Source organism: Saccopteryx bilineata, chromosome 1 (assembly GCF_036850765.1).
Source record: "Saccopteryx bilineata isolate mSacBil1 chromosome 1, mSacBil1_pri_phased_curated, whole genome shotgun sequence".
Taxonomy (NCBI): domain Eukaryota; kingdom Metazoa; phylum Chordata; class Mammalia; order Chiroptera; family Emballonuridae; genus Saccopteryx; species Saccopteryx bilineata.
The window spans coordinates 395,615,006-395,639,121 of NC_089490.1; the positions used below are offsets into that span (position 1 = coordinate 395,615,006).

At 60.4% G+C, this 24,116-nt stretch overlaps 1 protein-coding gene across 10 annotated transcripts; it reads right to left on the minus strand.

Annotated features, from left to right (window-relative positions):
- Positions 1–23,169, minus strand: RAB3IL1 (RAB3A interacting protein like 1). Of its 10 annotated transcripts, none has more exons than XM_066251696.1 (12): positions 22,941–23,169; positions 12,353–12,605; positions 11,893–11,988; positions 11,732–11,809; positions 10,820–11,038; positions 10,048–10,194; positions 9,452–9,580; positions 9,251–9,363; positions 8,894–8,917; positions 7,620–7,719; positions 4,836–4,902; positions 1–2,759 (listed from the first exon to the last, which is right to left on the minus strand). In XM_066251696.1, the coding sequence occupies exons 1-12, from the start codon at positions 23,090–23,092 to the stop codon at positions 2,653–2,655; spliced, it is 1,485 nt and encodes a 494-aa protein (XP_066107793.1). In that variant the 5' UTR covers positions 23,093–23,169; the 3' UTR covers positions 1–2,652. The 10 variants fall into 10 exon arrangements, with proteins under 10 accessions (XP_066107793.1, XP_066107796.1, XP_066107794.1 ...); XM_066251699.1 differs by having other exon boundaries at positions 1–2,830; XM_066251697.1 differs by having other exon boundaries at positions 1–2,833.
- Between the last annotated feature and the right edge of the window lie 947 nt (positions 23,170–24,116).

Consider the following 24,116-nt stretch of genomic DNA (forward strand, 5'->3'; position numbering starts at 1 on the left):
TAAACTTTATGTGTTCTTTTATTACAATAAAATAAATGAAACAAGAGGGAGGGGAGCTGCGAAGGTCACTTAGTCCGATCTTTACAACCCACAGATGGGAAAACCGAGGCCCAGCAAGGAGTGGGTCGCCCAGGGACACCGCCCCGGCAGGATCAGACCAGGCCAGGTTTGGTTGATTGTGAAATGTAGCAGCAGAGTGAGGTGTGCGGCTGCTCAGTGGCCACGGCTGGTACCAGCTTTCAAGAGCTGGCCCCATGCGCCAGGGCCAACTGGGTTATCTAGACAAGTGGTTTTCAACCTTTTACACTTACAGACAGGTGAAAATAGAATTATTTTGGGGAGTGCTAAAGCAGAACTCACCATGAGAATAAGCAAATTTGACTAAGATCATTAGGTCTATAACCTTCACACACCAGGGGGGTTCACGCTTTTGCAGACCAGCACGAACTTTCTGGTGGACCTATCCGCTGACCGGTGATTGAAAAACACTGATCTAGAGAATTCGCTTAAGAGGAACAACTCCTGTGTGGCTGATGTCAGCTGTCCTCTCTCAACTCCAAGAGCTCCTTAGAGAGCCCCCACCCCTACCCCACACCAGGATAACAAGTATCAGGGCTGCAGTCACCAGGCAAAGTGTGGGAAATAAACAGAGATCAAGATCTGACTGTCCAAGTCCCAATTTGTCCATCTCTGAAAAACCGGGAAGGGCCTGACCGGGTCCAGGCGCGGGGCGGACGTCTGGTGAGCGGGTCCAGGCGTGGGGCGGACGTCTGGTGAGCGGGTCCAGGCGCGGGGCGGACGTCTGGTGAGCGGGTCCAGGCGTGGGGCGGACGTCTGGTGAGCAGAGTCCGGGATGCTGGTTAGTGACGCTGTGGGCTCTGAGGCTGGGCTCATTCATTCCTATCGCGGGGCCAGCATTTTCTCTGGGTGACATCTCAGTAAGTGCCTCAGTCAATTCATCTGCAAATTGGGAAACTAATAGTACCTCTTCAGGTTGCGGTGAGGGTTAAATAAATATTTATTCATCTAAAGGGCCTGGGATAAGGCGTGGGACATACAAAGTGCTCAGAAGTTAAGTTATTGTCGGGAGACAATGGGGCCAATGTGTATGTCCTGGTCCCACACACACGCCCCTGCGTATCTCAGCTATTGTTTATTCATGATGGCCCCATGTGTGTCTGATGACAGACATGTCATCTGTCTCAGGCAGGCCAAGCAGGTCTGGGCTGTGGGACCTTCTGCCAGACCTGTAAAATGTCACTTGGTGTCTCCTTGGCCCTGGGTGTGCCTGGACGAGGGGCATGGGAGCTGGGGGCAGGGATGCTCAGCACCAGGGCTCAGACCTTCATCCTCCTTCGCCCCAACGCCACTCCAGTTCCTGCCTGTGCCGCTGGCAGACGTCACCCATCAATCCTGCCACCATCCCACGAGCACCAGGCAGCCTCCAAGTTTTGACCCTGTGCTCCGGGCTTCCAAAAGGCTGAGGCAGGGAGGAGGGGACCTGCCCAATGCCCGAGAGGCAGTGGCAGAGCCAGCTCTTCTCCCCTACAGCAGCCGCTCCCCAGGGGACAGGAGGCCGGGTTCATCCCCCACCAACCCACAGCCCCACGGACTCGAGTAGTCCTCCCTACAGCGATCCCTTCAGGATTGGGGTTTAATCCCAAGCACGAGGGTGGGTGGGCAAGCGAAGGATTTGGTTTCCTTCCTTTAGGTGCCCGAGCCTTGGCCCGAGCCCCAGGGCACAGGAGTAAAGGCGTGTGGCTGCCGGCCTCGACCAACAAAGGCTTCCTTTATTAAATAGAGATGGCGTTACATTCCATTCGGAGGAGGAAATCGGACGTGGTGAGGGATGTGTCCAGGTTGTACCCTGGTCCCGAGTGGACTGGGAGGGATGAGGACGGGCCCAGGTCCTGCCCATCCCGTTCCAGTCCTGGGTGCAGGGCTTGGTGACCTCAGCCCCCGCTGTCTGAACGGACACCCACAGCTGAAAACAGATGTGGCATTCCCAGGCCTTGTCTGGTTATACTGGGGGAAACGCGCCCCAGTCCTTCCAGCGGTGGGGGGGGGCACGGCCTCCTGGAACACAGGCTCAGATAGGTGCGGGGGGGGGGGGGGGGAGCCGAGTGGGAGGGGCCCTTGGTCCACAGTAGAGCTTCAGGCAGTTCGCAAGCAGATACCAGCTGGCGTCAAGTCCCTGCTGGCCCCTCCTAGCACCACGGACCCAAGGGAACTTAGAATGGCAGGCTCCCTGGGGCAGTCAGAGGGGAGGCCGCATGGGGGGAGGGATGGCCACAAGGGGTGCTGGTGGCCTAGGGCTTGAGCACTGGGTAGGGGAACTTGGGGTCAGGCCACCGAGCTGGGCTCCTTTCTGAGGAGAAGCAGCCACAAGGCACCTACAGGCAGCAGCCCCCCGAACTGGGGGTTAGGGGTGCGGGCTGGCCCGGGTGTCTCCTCCCCAAAGCGGAACCCCTGAGTCTGGGTCCGGGCTCCTTGGTCTTTGGTGCTTTCTGGAGTCTCTCCTGCAGCTGTAGTACCACCGTGGAAGGGTGAGGGCCAGCTCACAAGGTCCCGTCTGTCCTGGGAGGGACGTTTGGTACCAGCTCAGCGCTGCCTCCACGGCCTGGCCATTTGTCCGTCTGTTCAGCTTCTGGCTCAGGGCTGGCTCCAGGACCCAGTCTTCCCGTCTGTCTGTCCGTCCTGGGGCAGATGTCGGCTCCAGCTCTGAGGCCACTTCAGGCCTGGGCCAGGCCCTAGGCCTCCTGGGGGAAGAAACCCAGCTTGGCCAGCGCCATCTCCTTCCGCAGCCTCATGATCTCCCAAAATACCGGCTCTGCTGTAGGCAGAGAGAAGGGTGGACAGCTTGGTGACAGCTCAGAGTCACCTGAGGCCGATGGCCTGGGCCCCTCCCCTGGCTATGGGCAGGCAGCTGCTGGACACTCTAGAGCAGGGGTCCCCAAACTTTTTACACAGGGGGCCAGTTCACTGTCCCTCAGACCATTGGAGGGCCGGACTATAAAAAAAACTATGAACAAATCCCCATGCACACTGCACATATCTTATTTTAAAGTAAAAAACAAAACGGGAACAAATACAATATTTAAAATAAAGAACAAGTAAATTTAAATCAACAAACTGACCAGTATTTTAATGGGAACTATGCTCCTCTCACTGACCACCAATGAAAGAGGTGCCCCTTCCGGAAGTGCTGCGAGGGCCGGATAAATGGCCTCAGGGGGCCGCGTGTGGCCCGCGGGCCGTAGTTTGGGGACCCCTGCTCTAGAGCTTCCCAGTCCCCGGGACAGATGACCTAGGAGAGTGGCCGAACACTGACACTCCAGTCTGGGGCCGGGGAAACTGTAGAGTGCCAAGCGCACTGGAAGGGTTGGTACCATGGGGGGGGGGAGCACACCCACAGCCTGACACAGATGTGCATGGGCACACCGTCACACACTCGCAGATGCTTCCCCAGCTCGCCTCTCTGGGGTCTCGCAGAGACCCTGAGCACTGAGCAGGGCCACCGTGTCAGTCCATGTACCTGGGAGGAGGTGGCCCCTCGGGGCGCACCCCCTGGCCATCGTCGGCCTTCCACAGAAACTTGAGCCCCACATTGCGGAGGAGAGGCTCAGCCTCCAAACCGGTTAGGGAGAAGACGCATCCGGGAACAGAGTTTAGGGGAGCAGGAAGTTTGCAGAATGGGAGGAGGGGCGTGGGTGGAGGGAGGACCTGCCAGGCAAGGGCACAGTGGGAGGTCCGTGTTCGGGGTAACATAAGGACACCACACCTAGAGAGGAGGGGATTACCACGGAAGGAGGGGACCCCTCACGCATGTCCTCAAATGCCAAGCCAGTAAGAGGGAGCTGTCCCTGCAGGCCCCGGGGGCAGGGAGAGGTTTCTGGGCAAGAGAAAACAGTCAGACCTGGTACAGGGTGGCACGGGGCTAGCTTTCCCGATAAAGCAGGGCCAGGAGGCTCCTTCTGTGGCTCATCTCAACACCAGGAGGCTTACCAGCCCTTTACTAACCCTCGATCTCCCTCCTCACAGAATCCTAGCCTGAGACACTGGACAGCAGAACCTCAAACTACGGGCCCTCAGGCCGCACGCGGCCCCCTGAGGCCATTTATCTGGCCCCTGCTGCACTTCCAGAAGGGGCACCTCTTTCATTGGTGGTCAGTGAGAGGAGCATAGTTCCCATTGAAATACTGGTCAAGTTTGTTGATTTAAATTTACTTGTTCTTTATTTTAAATATTATATTTGTTCCCGTTTTGTTTTTTTACTTTAAAATAAGGTATGTGCAGCCTGACCAGGTGGTGGCGCAGTGGATAGAGCATCGGACTGGGATGCAGAGGACCCAGGTTCGAGACCCCGAGGTTGCTGGTTTGAACGTGGGCTCATATGGTTTGAGGAAAAGCCCACCAGCTTGAACCCAAGGTTGCTGGCTCCAGCAAGGGGTTACTCGGTCTGCCGAAGGCCCGCGATCAAGGCACATATGAAAAAGCAATCAATGAACAACTAAGGTGTTGCAATGCACAATGAAAAACTAATGATTGATGCTTCTCATCTCTCTCCGTTCCTGTCTGTCTGTCCCTGTCTATCCCTCTCTCTGATTCACTGTCTCTGTAAAAAATAAATAAATTTTTAAAAAAAGATATGTGCAGTGTGCATAGGGATTTGTTCAGTTTTTTTTTATAGTCCGGCCCTCCAACGGTCTGAGGGACGGTGAACTGGCCCCCTGTGTAAAAAGTTTGGGGACCCCTGCTCTGGTTGATCCTGCTGCTGCGGGCCAGCCCAATGCCCCCAGGGCTCCATCCCCCTCCAGCCACCAGGGGGCGCTCACCGTCCTGCCGCACCAGGCCTTGCTGGATGTAGCGGATGTAGGTGAAGAAGTTGCACACAGCAGTGATCTGTGGGAAGGAGGGGGGATGGTGTGACGGGCCAGTCCTCAGACTGCCAGCGTGGGTCAGAGACTAGGCGGGAAGCTGCGTATACTGTCCCAGAGCCAGATAATGCTCCCTGAATTGAACAGGGCTGGGCTGTTTAATGAACAATAGCTCTATTACTAATTCTAAATAAAATAAACAATTGCAGCAACTAACATTTAATCAAGTACATGCATCCAATGAGGCAGACATGCTTATCATTCTCATTTTACACTTGGGGAAAATGGAGGCCCCAAAAATGAATTGAGGTCACAGAGCTAACAGTGGCAGAGCTGGACCATAAAACCAGGCAGCCAGCCTAGAATCTGCGCTCACCCCGGGGCCTGCTTGCTGCGGCTGCTGGAGGCCCTGGCCAGCCAGGCCTGAGCCAGCTGCTCTCTGTAACGCCCTGAGGCACACAGGGATCAGAAGTCGCTCACCTAGAGGCCCCGGCTCCCTGTGCCCGAAGACCCCACCCGGCCTGATGCCTGCTCTATGCCAGGCCCTGAACTCACACCACGGCCCTGCCATGAAGACTCCCAGACCGTGGAGAGGGCACTGCTGGTGCCCTGCCCAGGCCCCTTACCCAGACTAGGGCCCCATCCCCCTTGCTGAGAGTGTTGGCCACTACTAGCTCATAGATGCCCCTCTGCCATGGATGGGCTGGCATGGAGGTATGACGCCAGCTAAGGCCACACTCCGGCTTGCTCCTCCACTTTCTCCTGCCTTCCACCCCATTCTGCTGCCTTCACCAGCTCCTCAGACTTGCACAGAACTTCTCTTGAGCTCTGCTTCTGGGGAAAGCCAGCCTCGGATAGGCTGGGAGACAGCGGGCAGCCGCACCCACGGCAGCCCTACTGAGGGTTCGGCATTCCGGGACGGGAGGCCCAGAGCGTGTGGGCCACAGTCTGGGGAGTGGAGAAAGTGGCAGGGAGGGGCAAAGCTGCTGCTGGTCCTCACACAGGAGCTCTAGTCAGGGGGACAAAGTGGGTGTGGGGCTGGTGGCCCGGGGAAAGGCAGGGAAGTGTGAAGAGAGCGTGGCTAAGTGAAGGGGCTCAGGAGCAGGTGTTGGCAGGGAGAGGGGGGTTTCCCCCCTGGCTATGTTTTGGGGACGGAGCTCTTCTCCCTAGGAACTAACTCCACACTCCTTGGTGTCTTCAGGATAGGGACCACATCCTAGGGGACCACACCCTAACTCTTCACACCCTTTTCATCCCCCATGCTAGGGCTGCCCAGCACAGGGGACACGCAGGCCTGGGAGGAGCAAAGTTAAAGTAAGTTTGCTAGGCACAGGGTGCTAGGCGCGGGGACATTAGGCGCGGGGGTGCTAGGCGCGGGGACGTTAAGCGCGGGGACGTTAGGCGTGGGGGTGCTACGCGAGGGGACGCTAGGCACGGGGATGCTAGGCGCGGGGACGTTAGGCGTGGGGACGTTAAGCGCGGGGACGTTAGGCGTGGGGGTGCTAGGCGCGGGGACGTTAAGCGCGGGGACGTTAGGCGTGGGGGTGCTACGCGAGGGGACGCTAGGCACGGGGATGCTAGGCGCGGGGACGTTAGGCGCGGGGGTGCTAGGCGCGGGGACGTTAGGTGCGGGGGCGCCAGGCGCGGGGACACCAGGCATAGGCATAGGGACGCTTCTGCTGAACCCTAGCTGGGACTGGAAAAGGGGACCGAACAGGGCTCTGGGCAAAGACGTCTAGGATGGGGCTGCAGCCAAAAGAGACCGGATTCAGAATGGGGGACCCCAGGTCCACTGAGCAGCCCCAGGCCCCTTTCCGTTCTAAAGCTCAGACCCCCTTGGGTAAATGGGAGCTCAGCTCCGACACGCTCGGTCGAGTTCCCTGCGGAACCTGTCGGCACCGTATGAGCTGCCTGCACTGACCAGTCTGCTGCCCGGTGACAGGGCCATTTGTCCAGTTAACTCCCAAGAGGAGCCCCTCGTAGGTCAAACGGGGGAGACATTTCCTCAAAGAGAGCCTGTCTCCACTGTGTCACCCTTGCACCAAACTCTCGAGTTTTCCAAACACATTCTCTTTTGTTCCTTATAATCCTCTTCACTGTCTATGAGGGGACAGAGGAATAGGGACCACCCCACCCTAACCTCCCCACTGGGTGAGGCCCCCTGATCCAGCCTGGGTCAACAGCAAGAGAAGGCAGGAGCTGGGGGTTGAGAGTACCCTCAGCACCGGCGGCTGACTGTCAGTCAGGCTCTGTGACAGACATGCCACAAAACCCTCTCCAAAGGCTGGGGTCAGGAGCCTGGAGCTGTAACCTGAACTCCAGGGTCACCCCGTGAGGAGGTTACAGTAAACAGCAGAGGTCATGGATGTCACTCTGCGATCACGTTTTGGCTGGCAAGAAAATAGGTAGCTCAGTCCTTCAGCCTCAAGGAACTGAATTCTGCCAACAGCCACGTGTGCTCAGAAGACCCCGATCTTCAGAAAGGAGGCAGCTGACTGACACCTTGACGATACAGTCCAGGGACCCTGAGCTGGGGACCCGGCTAGAGCTGTGCCCAGACTCCTGACCCAGGGAGATGAGAATAAATGGGTGTTGATTTAAGCCATCACGTTTATGGTAATCTATTATGCAGCAGCAGCAAACTAGGATGCCTGGCTCGGCTGTGTGGCCCAAGTCTCTGCGCATCACTGAGCCCAGAGGGCCCCTAAGGAGCCAAGTGACCCGCCCAAACGGATGACTCACCCTGGCCCGGGAAGATGGTGAGATGTAGTAGTGGCTCTCGGAGTCCCCGAGCCGGATTCGGTGACGACAGGCACGGGCCAACCCGCTCAGGGCACATGTGCTGGGGGAGAGCAGACGGAGCCGTGGGGGCTGACTGGGACTCGCCCACCCAGCTCACGCAGGAGGACGCAGCAGCCGGGAGGTGGCCCAGTGGGAGGGGCAGCAAACACGTGGGGGTGGAGCCTGGTACCCTCTCCCCAGGTCCAGCCTCCCCAAGGAGCCCAGGGCAGGCCAAGGAGCCCAGGGCAGGCCAAGGAGTCCCCGGGACGGGCCTTCAAACCCAGCTAGACCCATCCCAGAACCTCTGTCCTTGTCTCTCTGGGAAGGAGACAAGGTGAACCTCCTGTCGGGTCTACCAAAGCCCCACCCGCGGGAGTCCCTGAAACGGCCTCTCCTACCTCACTGGGGCCCTCAGACCCACCACCCCTCCCCCACTAGGCAGGTGTCCACTCTCTCCTCCACTGAGTCGTCAAGTCCCCAGGTGAGGCACGCCGACGGGGCCTTTGGCCGCGCTCCCCTCAGCCCCTTTTTCTTCACGTTACTGTGGGTGCCAAGGGGCTGGGGCTCCTCCAGAATCCCACACCTCACCCACCGTCCTGCTCTGCTGCTTACCCACCGCCCTGGGTAAAGCAACATTAAGTCGGCTCCTTGGCTGTGGGACTGGTCAGAGCTTTTGCTGCCTCCAGGTTCACTATGACTCTCTGATTGGACCAGGGAACCCTCTTTTTCAAGGACATCTTTTGACTGGTTTGTGACACGCTGACCCAGCAGGTTAAAGCCCAGATCTCATCTGAGGCCCTCTTCACTCTGGCCCCAGGCGCCTCTGCAGCCTCGCCCTTCCCCCAGCCTTCCCCACAGCCGCGCCCTCCGGGTGGGTGGCCCTCTGTTGCTAGCCCAGCTCCTCATCCCTGCACTCATTCTGCTGTCCAGAAGGCCTGTCCCTAGTTGGCATATAGCTGCTGACTCTTCAAACCTGGCTCAAACGTCCCCTTCTGTCCCGAGGCTCCTACCACAGGGACCCCCTTGCAGGCCACGGCCTGGGCTGCCGAGGGGAAGTGCCCCCCACCGCTGGCAGTGCCCCCCCCTGCTGGCTCTGCCCCGTGCTCCACCCTGGCGATCTGCTCTGCTCTGCTCTAGCCCGGCTCAACGCCAGTTGAGGAGCAGGAAGGACAGGACGCCAGGGCCGTTTGGTTATCTGTTAGCAGAAGGTAGAGCTGGCTACTGACATCACTTACATGTCAATCGGGGCCCGGAACCCACTGCGGGAGAGAGGGCAGTGGGAGGGGCGTCAGGCCAGCCAGGAACGGGAGGCCCAGATCCCGGACCACCTCGAGAGCCTGGGGCCGCATGGCAAGGGGCAGGATGCGTCAGTGGGCAGAGACGAAGATGCTTTCTTGCTCTGTGTGGGCGGCCACTGTCCCTCTTCCGCCAGGTGCCTCTGTACCCCTCCCTGGCCCAGCCTGTATGCCACACCCTGCCCACCCCAGGAGCCACACCAGAACCCCCGCAGACAGGCCCGAGCCTCAGTCCTCCGTGGCCACCCACTCTGCGGAGCCAAGTGGGCGGGAAGGGGTGCAGGGAGCTCAGCTTACTTGGTGCTGCCGTACTCGACGGCGGCCACCTTCACGGCGGGCAGTGTCTGTGAGGCCACGGGCTCGATGGTGAGCGTGTTGTCCTCCACGGCGGCCCGAACCAGCGCCGAGAGCTGCGGCAGAGCGGGGCGGCGGAGCGGCGGTGAGGGCGGCCCGGCTGAGGCGCAGGGCCCCCGGCGGGCGGCCCGCGGCCCGACTCACCTCCTGCATGGTGAAGTCCAGGCACGGGCCCACGTCCTCCCGGTATACCCTTTCGAGGAAGGGGCTGGTCTTGTCCAAGGTGGGCGATTCCCGCCAGGCCTGAAACTCTGCAAACAGGGTTGTGTCCACCTGTGGGGGAGGGCGAGCGGGGTGGGGTGGTCAGGGCACCGGGGACCAGCCCGGCAGAGCCAGGCGGAGCAGAAGGCGGCGGGAGCCGGGGGGATGCGGGGCAGACGGCAGGGCGCCTGCGGCCCCATCCCCAGCGGCCCTGTCCCCAGTGGCCGTGCAGGACAGCTGTGACCGGAGGAAGAGCGCCCCTCTTCCCTCTGTGTCAGAGACTGTGTAACTCAGACTTCCCCTTCCCTGGTCCCTGGCACTGCCCAGTCACAGACGTGGGTCCAGGGCCTCGTCCTGAAGACCCTCCCTGTGCCCTGGAGGAGGCGAGGCCGCAGGGACCGCAGGGACCCCAGGCACGACACAAGCGCATGCACGTGGAGGGACAGGCACCGCCCAGAGGCCACCCTCTGCGCCGGGGGGCGCATGCAGAGTGAGTGAGGCGGAGAGGACAGAGGCCGGCCCCTCTCCGGAGCCATTACCTGCCGAGAAAAGGAGAGACAGGGAGCGGAGGTGGGGGCTGCGGGGGGCTCCCCAGGCGGGAGCGGCCAGGCCGGCTCGTAGGTCAGGTGAACCGCCCTGCTGGGGACCACACAGAGGAGCAGGGAGAGGAGGGCGGGCAGCCCGGGCTGGGCGGCGGGGGCGGCGGGACAGACAGACGCACAGACAGAGACAGAGACAGACAGGAGGAAGCAGATGTTAGTGTCCAGTCAGAGGCTCCGAACTCAGAAGGGGGACAAGAGGCCTGGCCTGCGCCTCCTCCCTGGAAGCTCTGGAGACACAGACAGGACGGGGCTGGGGGCCGTCTTGTGTCAGGGACCCCAGGAAGCTGAAGTCCACTGGAGAACCCCATGGACACTCGCTGGGTACAGCCCCGACCTGAGCTCTGGCCATCCTCAGCTCTTCAGTTCCTCTAGAGCCCCGAGAGTCCCCCTTGACCACGGGAGGGAGCTGAGGCAACGACAGGTATCCCCACTTGCTCAAGGACCCATGGCCAAGGATTTCACAGCCATTGTCCAACCCGGACCACGTGCTCCACGTACCCAGCCCGGAAGGAAGGGGCACACAGCCCCGCCCAGGCCAGGCCAGTCTCAGCCCCGCAGCGGAGGGTGCCGAGGACCCTCGCGTCCAGGGCGGTCACGGGCAGTCCTGGGCCTCAGGGCTATGGCCACACAGGGCCCAGCAGCCTCTCCCCAGAGGCCCAGGGAGTGTGTCTCCCTGTCCTGTGTCCGCTGCCCGCCCTCCGTCCCTCACCTCTTTGCCCTCCTTGTCCGGGGTGAGGATGTGGCTCGCAGCAGGGCACACGACGGGGCAGAGGGCGCTGCTGGTGCTCTTATGACGCAAGTGGCCCTTGCGGGGCGCGGCCTTGGTGGGGCTCAGCAGCTGCGGGTGGAGCTCGCGGTTGGGAGAGGCTGGTGTGGACGTGATGACCAGCGTCTTCAGGGCCGTCACCTCTGCCTGCAGCATGTCGATCTGGACAAGAGGGCTGCCAACGTGAGCCCAGGGTGCCTGCCACCCCGGCTGCCACCGCCTGCTACCCCAGCTCCAGACAGCAGCCGCTGGCACCTAACCCTACCAGGTGCCCTTGGAATAGCCTCCAAGGTGGGGGCTGAGAAACCCAATTTACAGACAAAGGAACCCAGGCTCAGAGAGGAGACGAGGCCTGCCTGAGGTCACACTGTAAGCCAGGACTCTGTCAGGTGCCCTGGTCTGGAGCTGCGTGGGCCTCCCACCGAAGGGCACCCAGGGGTCAGGAACAGCCCAGCCCTCACAGTCTGCAGATCAGACAGATGGGCGTCAGTAAAGCAATGGGAAGTTACTTGGCCAGGCTCACACAGCCAGACAGAGGTTTCTGCTGTGTAGAGGGGATATGGGGTATGTGTGTGTGAGTGTGTGTGTGTGTGTGTGAGAGTGTGTGTGTGTGTGTGTGTGTGCGAGCGTGCAGAATTGACAATGACCGTGGGATCCTCCCAGCCCCTGGAATGTCCCAGAAAGGCCTCTGTGGTGCCCTGGGAATTTCAGTGACATAATCTCTGCCCCGCCCTCCTGGGCCTCAACCTGCCCATCCTTGGCAACCCCATCTGGCCTGCGAGGGTCTGACTGAACAGGAAGGAGGCCGGAGCTCTGGGCAGGCCTGGGTGCGGGGGAGCAGGGGGCGAGGCTCACCTTGCCCCGAGCCTCTTTCAGCTGCTTTTCCGATGCTGCCTGCTTCATGTTGGCTTCCCGAACCATCTTGTGGGCTTCCTGGGGAGGAGGCGGGGGTGAGGGCCAAGGGATGCCCAGCAGACCTGGGCCCCTGCCTGACCCCCGCTGGCCGGCCACCTCACCTCGAACAGGCTGGCTGTCAGCTCCTCCAGCTCCTGTTCCAGCTGCTCCCGGACCTTGGACAGCCGCTCACACTCCTCATCCTTCAGCTTTAGCTCCTGGGGGCATGGCGTGGGCGGCTGTCAGCCCCTCAGGCGCCCCCAGGCCTGACACTGGGGAGACCAGGCCCCCTGACCAGACTCCACGCCCCGGGCACCCTTCTGGGGGCCTGAGCTCGCCCCCGCTGGTGCTCCACGTTATGAGGCATTTTCCACTGAGCTCCTGGAGGGAGGCGGAGACCCCACTGTCCACCCGTTGGGACTTGGGACGGGTTTCAGAGCAGTCCAGACTCCTTCAAGCCGTTCCAGAACTGGTCTGCCCCTTGGACTTCCCTCACGCCCCGCACAGGCCTGGGTAGGTGCGTGAGATTACTGGGCATCTGGCGCGAGCCCGCAGACCTCCCGGCGCCCCCCGGGCCCCCACCTTCTGGGCTTTGTGCAGCTCCTCCTTCAGGAACTCCGAGCCCTTCTCGCGGATCTCCACGGACGAGCTGCGCAGGCGTGCCACGTCCAGCCTGGCGGCTGCAGCGCTCTCCTCACCTTGGGGCTCCTCCCCGGCAGAGGTCTCTACTAGGCCTCCCAGGGTCTCCCTGAGGCTTTTGCAGGAGCCCACACTCTTCCAGGGAATCGGGACAGCTTCAAGAGGTGGTGGGTGGCCCTCGTCCAGGTGGGGCTGGCTAGGAAGCAAACAGCAAACATGGGGTGGGGGCCTGAGACCTAGAGAGCTGACCCTAGGGACCAACCCTGGGCAACGCCATAGCCACTCTGGGCCTCAGTTTCCCCATCTGTAAAATAGGGATGCTACCAGGGAGGTCATCACCAGGGTTGTCACAAGGGCAGAATGACCAAACACAAAACTTTCGGTGGCAAGAATAGGACTCATTTATCTTTTCTCACCGCCCCCCCCCAAGCCTAGGGCCTAGGGCTGTGTGTGGCACACAGTAGGTGGTCAGCACCAGCAGGTGCCGGGTTCTGTTCCTCCAACAGGTGACTGTCAACACGTCAGAACTGAGAGTCTGAGTTTCCAGTTCTACAAAGTGTGGACAATCCCAATGGTCCTACCTCAACAGTCCCTGAATGCAGAGAGATCTGCACAAAACCTTGGCACACAGGAGGCACTTAAGTGGGAACTGCCTTTGTGATTACTGTTAATGCAAATTTTATGTAAATTAAGAGCAGACCAGAGAGGAAGGACCAAACAGAACAGGCAGGGCTGAGGCCGGAAGATTCGGCAAACAGCCGGGTAGGCAGACCCACTTCCTGCCCCTTGGACCTGCGGGGAGCAGTCCCAGCTCTCCCGGCCTGCTTCGTGACCTCAGGCAAACACCCAGGCTCTGGGCCTCAGGACCCTCTCCCCGGGAGGCAGCGTGGGGCGGGGGCGCCAGCCTCTGCCCCCCCTCCTTTCGCCAATCCACACTCCTGCCTTCCCCTCTGAAGCAGACGTTTGTCCGGGAGAGGGAGGGAGAGGCTTGGCCAGCAGCGGTTTGTGCCAAGACAGCACCTCTGGACTCGCTCAGTCAGCAGAAGCCCGGGCTCCTGAGCCAGCAGCTTCTGAGCGCAGGGGCCGGGCTGAGGGTGGGGGGCTGGGCCAGCCACTGATAACAGTGCGGAAGTGGAGGGGACGGGGCCCAGGGGGCCCACAGGGCCCACACAGGAGGGAGCAAAGACAAGGCCAGAAAGTCCTGGGATTCAGGATTGCTGAAGGGAAAGTGTGAAAGGCAAGGTTGGGGACCGGTCCCTCCTCCTTGTCCTTTGGACCCTGGACCCCAGCAACAAGCCCATTCCTTCACTCTAGTTGTTCATTGCTTGCTTGTCATATGTGCCTTGACCAGGCAAGCGCAGGGCTTTGAACCAGTGACCTCAGTGTTCCAGGCCAACGCTCTATCCACTGCGCCACCACAGGTCAGGAACTGAGCCCCTTCCTAGCCCTACATATGGCCCTGTCAGCTGGGCAGCCCAGTCCGCCCTCTGCTTTGGAACTGGCCCAGAGTGTGGCCTCGGGGTCTCGGGCTGGGTCCTGCCTGGCAGGGATGCGGAGCTTGGAAGAGTAAAGTGGGAGCACACATCCATCGCTCCATCAGCTGTGTATGTGCCTGACTGGGACCTCCCGAATACGCTTGTTTGGGAAAGTCTTTTTGGAAAGGGTCCCTGAGGCTTGAGGGGCTGTGGCAGTACTATAGTGGCCCTGGGCCACTGCACCCAGGGGACTTGCACTGTCCTAGAATCCACACGGTGTGCTCTGCCCACACTTATCTCATTTAAAACTCTCAACAGCAGTCATGGTATTGTTGCCATTCCACAGATGAGGGACACAGTCTCAGAGAGATGACAAAACTTGGCCAGCGTCACACATCTAGCTGGCGGGTGGCAGTGCTGAGACAGGTGGCCAAGCCCTCAGATCAGGCCCAAACCTCCCAGTGGGTGGGGGTGACCCACAGAGAGAGCGCGGGCACAGACAGGATCCCCGGTCTGGGACCCAGACTGCATGCCTTCCCTCTGCAAGGACCACCGTGCTGTCATACTCCACACCGCGCCCTAGGAGAAGGCCGCCAGCCCCTCCCCTGAGGTCAAACTTTGTCCACCAGTGTGGTCCGGGCCTCTGGCCACTGTTCAAGACTCTTCTGCTGGTCCCGAGGGTACGGGCTGGGAGTGGTCCCCCTATTATTTTCACAACAGGCCCTCACTTCAGCCCACTGCTAGGGAGGCGGGGAGGAGACCCTATTCTGCAGCCAGAGGAAACAGTGATCCCAGGAGGCCTGAGACAGAGTCTGTGATAACCTCCCCCTCCCCCCACTGGAAAAGCCCAATGTGCAAATCCTAACGCAGAAAGTGTGGGAAGAGCAGGACCACCCTGTAGTCCCCCACTGTTCAACGCCTGGGCTGGGGGCGCAGAAGGAAAAGAGGGCCTACCCTAGCCTAGGAGGGAAGCTCCCATCTGAAGACCCTCCTCCTCCCACTTCTGGGCTGTGAAGCCAGCTCAGTGACTCAGAAGCTTCAAACTAGGAGGAACCCCAGGCCCCTCGCGCCTGGGGTCCAGCCCAAGCCAGAATACCCATCCTCCACACACTACAGCCTCCCAGACCACAGGCCTGCAATGCTGGGTGTTGGCTCTGCGGAGGGCAGGGCACACTTCTCTCTCAGGTGAGCACAGGTCGCCACTGAAGTTCTTCACTCTGTTCCCCTCCCTCGAGCCCAGATCCATGCCCTCTGCTCAAACCTTCTCAGTCCTGGGTCCCTGCAGAATCAAGTCCAGAGCCCAGGACACGACACTGCAGGGACCACGGGGAAGGGGTCTGCTCAGGGGCAGGAGACAGTAAGAGTCAAGGTCACAGGGAGGTGGGGGCCTGGAGCCCACAGCAGTTCATACAGGGAACTTCCTGCTGGGTCGCGTCCCCAGGAGACACACAAGGCTGGCGGGAATGCAGTCACCATAACCCTCACAGCGCATCCATCAGGCCTGCCCCAGCGGGGCTTTTGTCCCCACCCACAAAGAAGGGCACACTGAGAACGTGGACCCCTGGATTCTATGGTTCCCAGTCACCCAGCAACCCCCACTGGACCAGAGGCCATTCCTGAGGCCAGAAGAGCCCAACTAGGTCCTGTGTGCCCCTTTCCAGCCCCAGCCAGACCAGCCTGCCAGGAGGTCTTCCTGACCCCCCAGCCTCTCCCTCCCCACCCACCGGTGCGCCCAGGTCACCTCTTTGATCCAAAGACCCCTGAGCTGATGGGCATAACAGGTTCACTAAGCAAGCAGGGATGTGGCCAGCAAGGGAGTTCTGAAACTGGGGGAAGGGGAGGGCTGGGCGGGCACGCTGGGACCGGTCCTCTCTGCCTGGGGCCACCAGGTCCCCGGTCCAGGGTGGCTGCAGCCATCTGGTTTGAAGGAACTCCGACTCTGTGCCCAGCTCTGGGGCAGTGCCATGGCATAGTGGCCAGGTTTAGACTAACGCTCATGAATTTAGGGGCAGTCCAGTAAGCCCTGAGGGCACTGAGGCTGACAGTCACGTCCCTCTCGTCCAGGGGCCACGGACTTCCCAGAAAAGGTTTCATGCGTTGGCTCCCTGACCAGCTTCAGCTTACTAAGAGGGGACAAGTTTTCAGGGCCAAAGCCACCAGCACATAAGAATCCCAAGTCCCTGCCACACACGCCCACCCCAGCCCACCACGCCCCTGGACAGGGTGTGAGCATTACGCTGGCTGCATTCCCCCCACCCTTGACATCCGTACCCACAGACGTCTCTGGGGGTGACTCGTTATGCCATTGCTAGGAGATGCTCCACTCATTCCGGTTTGAACCGCAAGGCACCAAGGTTCAGAGAGGTTTGGCGACTTGGCCGGAACACATAGAGCAAGGAAGTGGCAGGGTGGGTACTGAACCCACAGTCCTGGCACTCGTGAGTCAAGTGCCCCATCACCCAGAGAAGCCCAGAGGGGAGGAACAGGGATGAATGGCGCTTTTGGAGAAACAAGGCAGGACGCAAATGGGTTTGAGGAAGGAAGTCTGAGACGGTGCCTGAGTGGTGGGGGTGGGGGTGGGGCTACAGCCCTACGGTGGTCCCTACGGCCAGGCAGGCTCTGAGCGAGGAGGGGACACACAGGCACAAGAGACTCTGAGAGGGGCTCGGGGGCTGGCTAGGGGGACAGAAAAAAATAAGTTGCAGTAATTAATGAATATAATAAAAAAAAAAAAACAGAGAAAAGGTGAACGAGGGGGAGTGGTCCCCACGGCAGGAATGAGGAACTGGGTGGGCCTTTCAGGGAAGGGAGGGGTGGCTGGGGGGGGGGGCAGACCCGAGGGAGCGGCCACAGCCTGAGCGTGGAGGAGGGAAGGGGGGCAGAGGTGTGGAGGCCAGGCAGCCGGGACATCGGAAGAGGAGCCATCCCAGGCGCTGGAGGGGAGGGCTCTGGAAGAACGGGACAGCAGTGTCACACAGGGGACAGAACAGCAAGATTCAGGGGTGGGAGTGGGAAACCTGGGCCGCGCCAGGAAGGGGGATGCCGGTGTGCGCACGGGAGACAGGAGGCGGGAGCGGCAGGTGCCTCGCGGGAGGACAACACGCAGGAGCAGGCTGAGGTCGGGAGCAGCCTGTGGACGCTACGAAGGGAGGTCAGAGCACCTGAAGCAGGCGGGCCAGGCCCGCCTCTCCCGGCCACAGCCCCAGGCCCCCAGCCCAGCCAGCCCTGCTGAGGAAACCCAGCCCCGTGTCTCCATTGAGAGCCAGCTGCACCCTTTGCTGGGGCAGGACACAGGCAGGGCACACAGCACACGCCTCGTACCCACCTGTCCACTACTAGAACCGGCCACCCCGAGACCTCAAACGTCCAGCGTGTACACAGCGAGCATCCTGTGCCAGCAATCTCAGCCCTGACCCGCCCGGTCTGCATGGCCTCTCGCCTCCAGCAGCTTCACCCAGGCCCGTCTCACCACACGCTAACCCCCCCCCCCCATCCTGTTGGGCACAGAGCCTGTGCAGAGTCTAGGACAAGCAGGGCGCTAACGAGGCTGAGTCCCGCATAGATGTGCCGATTAGGGAACAGCAGGAAAGATCTCCATCTGCTGAGGGGGAGAGGGAGGTAGTGCTTCATGGAGGGCATCCAGGAAGAGGCCACAGTGAAGAATGCATAAGCTCCTTCCCCCAGCTTTGGACCCGGAGCCCCAGGCCATACTTTACAACTGTCTCAGGAAAGCATTTGGGATCTTGCTTCCTGGCAATGTGATCAGTTTGTCTTAAATTAAATCTTATAAAATTTTTTTTAAAAGTTGTCTCTGCGCTATAGTCTCCTGTGACTTAGGCCTTAGGCAAAAGCTCACAGACTCAAACCCTTTAAGGTGGCCGTGGCCCAGAGCAGTTAAGTGACTTGCTCAAAATCACACAGCCCTTCTCCAGTCCTGGAGCTCTCCAACACCCTGCTTGGCGCAAAGACACAATCCCCTACCCCTGGCAGGTTGGGTGGTCTCACCCCATTCCTGGGTGGTCCCTCACAGCCTGGCCCTCCCTAGAATATGTGTGATTAGCTCCATCTGTCAGGTGGGGAAATTGAGACTGAGGGGCTATACCAACATCGTGTGGTCATTAAGTGGCAAAACACTAACCCCAACCAAATTTCTGACCTCTGCTGATCGAGTCCCAAGTGCCCAGCACAGCGTTAGCTGCAGAAGGACCTAAGATGCCGTCCTCACCTCGTCCTCTCAGAGCAGGCTCGGTGCCCAAACTGTGGACATGAGCACCGTGGGGACTGGGAGAGGTGCAGCCCAATCTGGGGGTTGCTTCTGGGTCCCGAGATACGGCCCACATTGAGAGTCCCAAGAAAGGAGGTCCACCAAGTTCCTGCATAGTCCACCACTGCCACCTACCCCAGGAGAGCAGCCCTGGGTCCAGGGCCAGGGGCTGAACTAGCACCAGGCCTGGCCATTAACGGCAGTCGTCCAAGAGGGATCCCTCAGTTCACCTTACAGATGAGGACGCCAGGGTCACCGACTGCTAGTCCCAGATTCCTCCTGGCCTAGGATGAGGTGCACAGCTGCCCAGAGTTCTCATGAGCTACGGGGGCCACAGCACAAGCGGCGTGTCAGAGTTATGAGGACAAGAGTGGCCCCCAAGCAGGGTCCCTCTAGCTGCGGACGGGGTCTGGATGAGCTCCGAGGAGAACAGGCCCCAGTGGGTGCCGGCAGCTTGGCCATGATCTGGATCCCCGCCTCCAATATCTAAATGAGGGGTCCCTGAAAACATAGCGGTCAAGGTAACCCCAAAACTCTGCCCCTCACTCCCAGGTGCCCGGCTCCTCATTCTGCCCCCTCATGCTTCCCATCTGCCTTTATGAAGCCCCTACGTTGTGCTCCGCACCCGGCTAGCCTCGGGGGATCGAAATGTTCATAAAAGAAGTGAGACTCATGAGGTCATGGGGGGGGCCAGTTGGCAGCCTGGGTCATCCCCAAGGTTCCTGGGAATATGGCAGGGAGGCTGGACTGAGGACTTTTTCCAGAACCTTGAGTTGTCCCTTTGACTATGTCCTTAAAGAGAGCGTGGTGCCCAGCCTCGTCTGTCCGGGCCTGGCTCGAATGCCTGCAGGGAAGGACATTCTCTGGGCCTGCATCACTCCTCACGCACGCACGCATGACCTGCTCACTGCACCCAGCGGCCAGGGAAAGGGAGCCCGTGCTCGCCAGATCACGCAGCAACTCAGCGGCCGGGTTTTGCCTTGGGCACACCTGGCACAAGAGGCCACAAGTTTCCTCCAGACCAGGCTGCTCCTCAGATCAGCTGACGCCAGGCACGGCTGTCCTCACTTCTGCAGGTACCACCAACCCATCTCAACCACCTGCTCCCCAGCTCAGTCTCCTTCCCTCCAGGCGTGATTCCAAAGAACGCAAGCTCCGCCTCAACACTCTCCCTTTAAGAGTCTCGGGCCTCTGCACACCTGACCCCACTGGGAGCTCATTCTCTCAGCACCCCTTGTGGGGATGAAGCCTGCTCTTCCCCCAGCATCTCAGCTCAAGCTTTGCTGGGTGCCTGTGAGTAGGGTGGGTCTGGCCTGCATCAGAAAACTCTCCAGCCCACCAGCTTCTGAGGGGCAGGGGTGCTTCCCTCACTCCCCAACTGTGCCTGGGAGCCCTGTCCTGCGACCACCCAGCTGGCCCAGTTCTTTCCAGGAGTACAACCTGCCCCCACTCTGGCCACATCCCCATCCAGGACCTAGTCTTTCCAGGCCACGGGAAAGAGGAAGTGTTTACCCAACTCCATGAAGACCACAGCCTCTCTGAACATACTGGGCCAGGGACTAGCCCAAGAGCCCGATGAACAGGTCTGGGTGCTGGGGGGAGACCCCATCCTACATTGCTGAGCCCTGCCCGGTCCAGGGGCCCCACATGGAGGCTCAGCAACGTGCAAGTGACTTTGGCACAGATCCAGCCCCCTTTCCCCAGCAGCGCAGCTTTCCAAGGGTTCTTCAAGCCTGGGGGCCCCTCCTCTGGATGTGTACCCCAGATTTCCTCTGACTTGCACCCCTCCCCCATCTCATTTGCTCTCCAGATGAGCTAGGAGGAGTTGGCGCTGTCATGCCCGCGGCGTTCTGCAGCCCACCTCTCATATCCCCCAGTCCCAGAAACCCCTAGTGACCTCTCCCGCCGACTGTCCTTCCATCTCCCTTTTTACAGCGGCTCTCCGGTCCTCGTGCTACAACAGGCTCCTCCGCCCGGACAGGGCTGCGGAGCAGAGCATCTCCCAGGCGGGGGTGCAGATCCGCAGGGATCCCCCATCCCCCAGGCCGGACGCAGCCGCGGCCCGACCCCGCGCAGAGCTGCGAGCTCGCCCGGACATACCCGCTCCACATCCCGGAGCCTCGGGCGCCCCGGCGTTCGTCCCCGCCGTCGCCTCCAAGATCTTCCCGCACCGCGTCCCCGCCACGTCCCCGCCGCCGCCGACTCCGCTCCGGCCGGCCCGCCTGCCCTGCCGCCTGTCAGTCCTGTCCCCAGCCTGTCTGTCCGTCCGGCCGGCGGCGGATCGCGCCCGGGCCCCCAGCCAGCCCCGACCCTGCCCTCGGGGGTCACGTGGCCGAGAGGGTGGCCCGAGGACACGTGCCCGGCCCCGCCCCTCCGCCCGCCCGCCCGCGGCAGAGCTCGCGCGCGCCTGGGGCCTAACCCCACTCGGCCGCTCGCTCCAGGACCAGGCGCGGTCGGGAGTGCGGGGAGGAGCCCGGTCCCCATCACTGCGGCCAGCGCGGCGCGGACGCCCCCGCCCAGCGCCGCGCAGCACCTACTCTGGGCCACTCCGCTCAAGAACCTACAATGGTTCTCGGGCTTTCTGCTGCTGACTCTTATTGGATTGCCCCTCTAGGTCAGCGGCAACATATCAACATATGCCCCTCCCAACATATCACCCGGCCCTCTGGCCATCACTCCTTCCTGAGCTCCCTGCTCCCTGCCTGTCCCTGTGCAACATCCTGCCTGGTGAGAAAAGGACCCCCAAACAAGTGTTCCCCGGCTTACTCTCTGAGAGCTCAGCCCAGGCAGGACCCACGTTTGGCCTGAGTCTCCAATCCCAGCTCCTCCCTATGAACAGGCTCTGCCCATCCTTGCCTTTGCCCACATCTTCTCTCTGGAGGAACCCCACCCCTACCCCACTCGGGCCACACACACACCTGTCTGGTCCCACAACCTCTGCAAGACCTTTCCCTGAATCCCAGACCCTTGGCCTTCATGAACTTCAATGTCTCTGACCCCTCTCACCTAACCTGAGCTCTGACCATTGCATTGGGCCTCAACTTCAACCTGGAACCTGACCCCGTGAGAGCATAACCCCCTTCTCTCCTCCTGGGAACCACGGCTCCCATCCTCCTAATCTAGGGGAGGACTGGGAGGGCTGGGATGAGATACTTCTCTTCTGGATGCTACCAGAACTCTAAGCAGCCATCTTCCAGGCCCACAGAGCTTCATCCAGGGGTACATATGTATTTCATTCATTCAACCATCCTTTCTGAGTACAAACCATGGACCGTACAAGGGCTGGCACCCCAAAGAAAACTGTTAGACCCAGGCTCTGTCCTCTTGGGGCTCCATTATAGTGGGGAGATGGGATTATGGGGACGTATTCTCAAGGACGTCCACTTCGAGGGCCACTACTTGCCCAGGGCACACCTGCCTTGCTCAGTAATGATATCTTTGTTCAAAATAGAAAACAGCACTCTTTCCCTAGGCGGGCACGACCCATGCCAAGGTTCAGGACTGGGAGAGTGGCGAGCAGGCTGGATTTCATGCCTTGCTCCCTCGGCCCCTTGGCCAGCACCTTGCACAGTGAACCACCAGGGCATCCCTTCCAACTTTCCAGAGTCCTCCTGCCCAAGTCTTCCATGCCCTTCCTTCAGTAGAGCAGCTGTTCCCATGACTTCTCAAGGACAGGGACCAGCGCCTTCCTAGAGCTGCGTTTCCCCACCCAGCCCAGCCCAGCCCAGCCCAGGCTGAAAGTTAGACATCATCATGCTTGTTGACTCGAATCCTTCACCAAGTAAGTCTTGAGCAACTCCTATCTTTCTGGCCCTTGCTCTGTTCACTATGTAGGGGCACAAGGAGAGGATGACACAAGGCGCTCAGGGCAGGACGCTTAGCTTCCATCTTCACAAGCCCAGGCCGAAGATAAGACCCGGTCCGAGTCTGGCAACCCAGGCCGGTGGGAGATAAGGGGTGGTGGGTATGTCAGCCCAGGACCAGGGCACTCGAGGAAGAATCCTCAGTGTGGGAGGGCTCGTGGGCCATGGAGGCCCTTGAATGAGGCCTCGACGGACAAGTGTGGGGTCACAATTCTGGGAGCATTGACACCCCAATTACTAGTCAAAAATACCCCATCATCTTTGCAGCCGGTTCCCTTGGGCTCCCAGGCTTCGTTAGCTTCTCCCACAACCCAGGAAGCTCTTCTCCCCAGCTGAAAAGGAAGGGCTCAGAGAAGGTAAGGACCCTGCCTGATGTCACACAGCCAGGGGTGGTGGGGCTGAGACCCCTTATCCCAGCTGTCTGAAAAGACAGCCCGGGAACCAGAGGACTCACTGGAAGCTGCAGCTCCGTGCAGCCAGGCGACAAGGGGTGCCCACGAGTGCCTGGCCTACAGGTGGGAAGGGGGGAAGAAAAAGAGGTGTGTCCCCTGCCTGCCCCCAACCTCCCTGGCCATCCCCATCCCACCATCCCACCTTTGGCCACAGTCCCTTGGCTGAAGGGACATTTGGAGCAGAACTGACAGCCTGGGCGACCCAGGCCTTGACTCTGTCCTCAGTTCAGCATGTGACCCAGGATGCGGGTCTACTTCCTGAGCCTCGGACTCTACGTGGTTATACAGATAACCACCAAGCCGGACAAACACACTCAGGGCCACCCTCTGGCGCTGACCTTATAAGAGGCTCATGCAGTTCCTCATAGTTCCAGGCCAGTCTCCTGTCTGGAACCTGGCTTCTCAACCCCTCCCCCACCTGCCCTGTAGAGTGGCAAGATTCCTCCCTCCCCTGCATGTCCCAGGTCACTGGCTCACCTGTGTGTGTCCCTGGACTCCTCTCCCAAGTTCCCCTCAAGTGCAGGGCCTAGACCTGACGGGGCATAGCGGGCAGTCCCTGAGCGCAGCGCCAGGTACACTGGGCACGTCCCCCGGGCAGGGCATCTGGCGCATTCCTCACGGGGGTTCATGCTTGGAGGGCCAGACCAAGGGTCCCTCTGGAGACTGTCAGGCAGGCAGGTGGCAGGAGCCTTCTCCCCACCTCCAGGGTCACACTAACCTTTGCTATCTTTGAGAAGCAGCTGCTTGTGAGGGAGGAGCCTCCTAGACAGGCCTCTATCTCCTTACGCCCATAATTATTAACTCCTGTGGCTCAGCAGGCAGCACAGCGCTCTGGGGCCCTCCTGCCCGGGCTCTGGGCCTGGCAAGGTGGGACCTCAAAGGGAGGTGGGAGCCTTCTCTCCCTCCCCGAGGGCCCTGGCTTCCACCAGGCCCACAGACGAGGCTGCCTGTTCCTCCCAGCCCAGGTGGGCAAGCTGGAAGGAAGAAGCCTGTCCAGCCGTGGCTCTGTCACCAGATGGCTCTGTGGCCTTGGCTAAGCTCCTGCCTCCCCCTCCCTAATCCCTGGCCTCAGTGTCCCCTTCAAACCTGTAACAACCAACAAAAAGAGACAACTCGGTAAAGCAGTGAAGAGTACAGGCCTCGCGTCAGACAGGCTGGATTCGATCCTACTTCAGACTGTGATCCTCTTGGCCTCTCTGGGCCGCAGTTTCCCCAGCTGTAAAATGGAATCTTACCCTCCAAGGCACGCTAGGCCAGTGGCTCTCACCCAAATATGCTCCACCCCATCTCTCCCCTGATATAAACCCCTCGCTCTGCAGCTTCCACCCCACCCCACCCTGCTGATAAATTTCTCTTCTGCTCATGCCCCTTCCTCCAGGAAGCCTTCCTCCGTGAATTGCTTTCTTCCTCTGCAGGCATCAGCCTCTAACCCTCAGACACGTGGTCTGCCTTGTGTCATGGTGGGTGCCCCATGGTACTATTGGAACCCCCACAAAAGCTGAGTGACCCCTGGGTAGAGGCTGGCTCACACTCCTCACCAGGTCCCCAAGGGCCCCCCTTGCCTGGCACATGGCCAGCAGCAGTTCACCCAGGAGGAGGTCGAAGGTTTCACCCTGTCTCCTTTGGCCTGAATTCTACTCCCAGTTCTGCTAT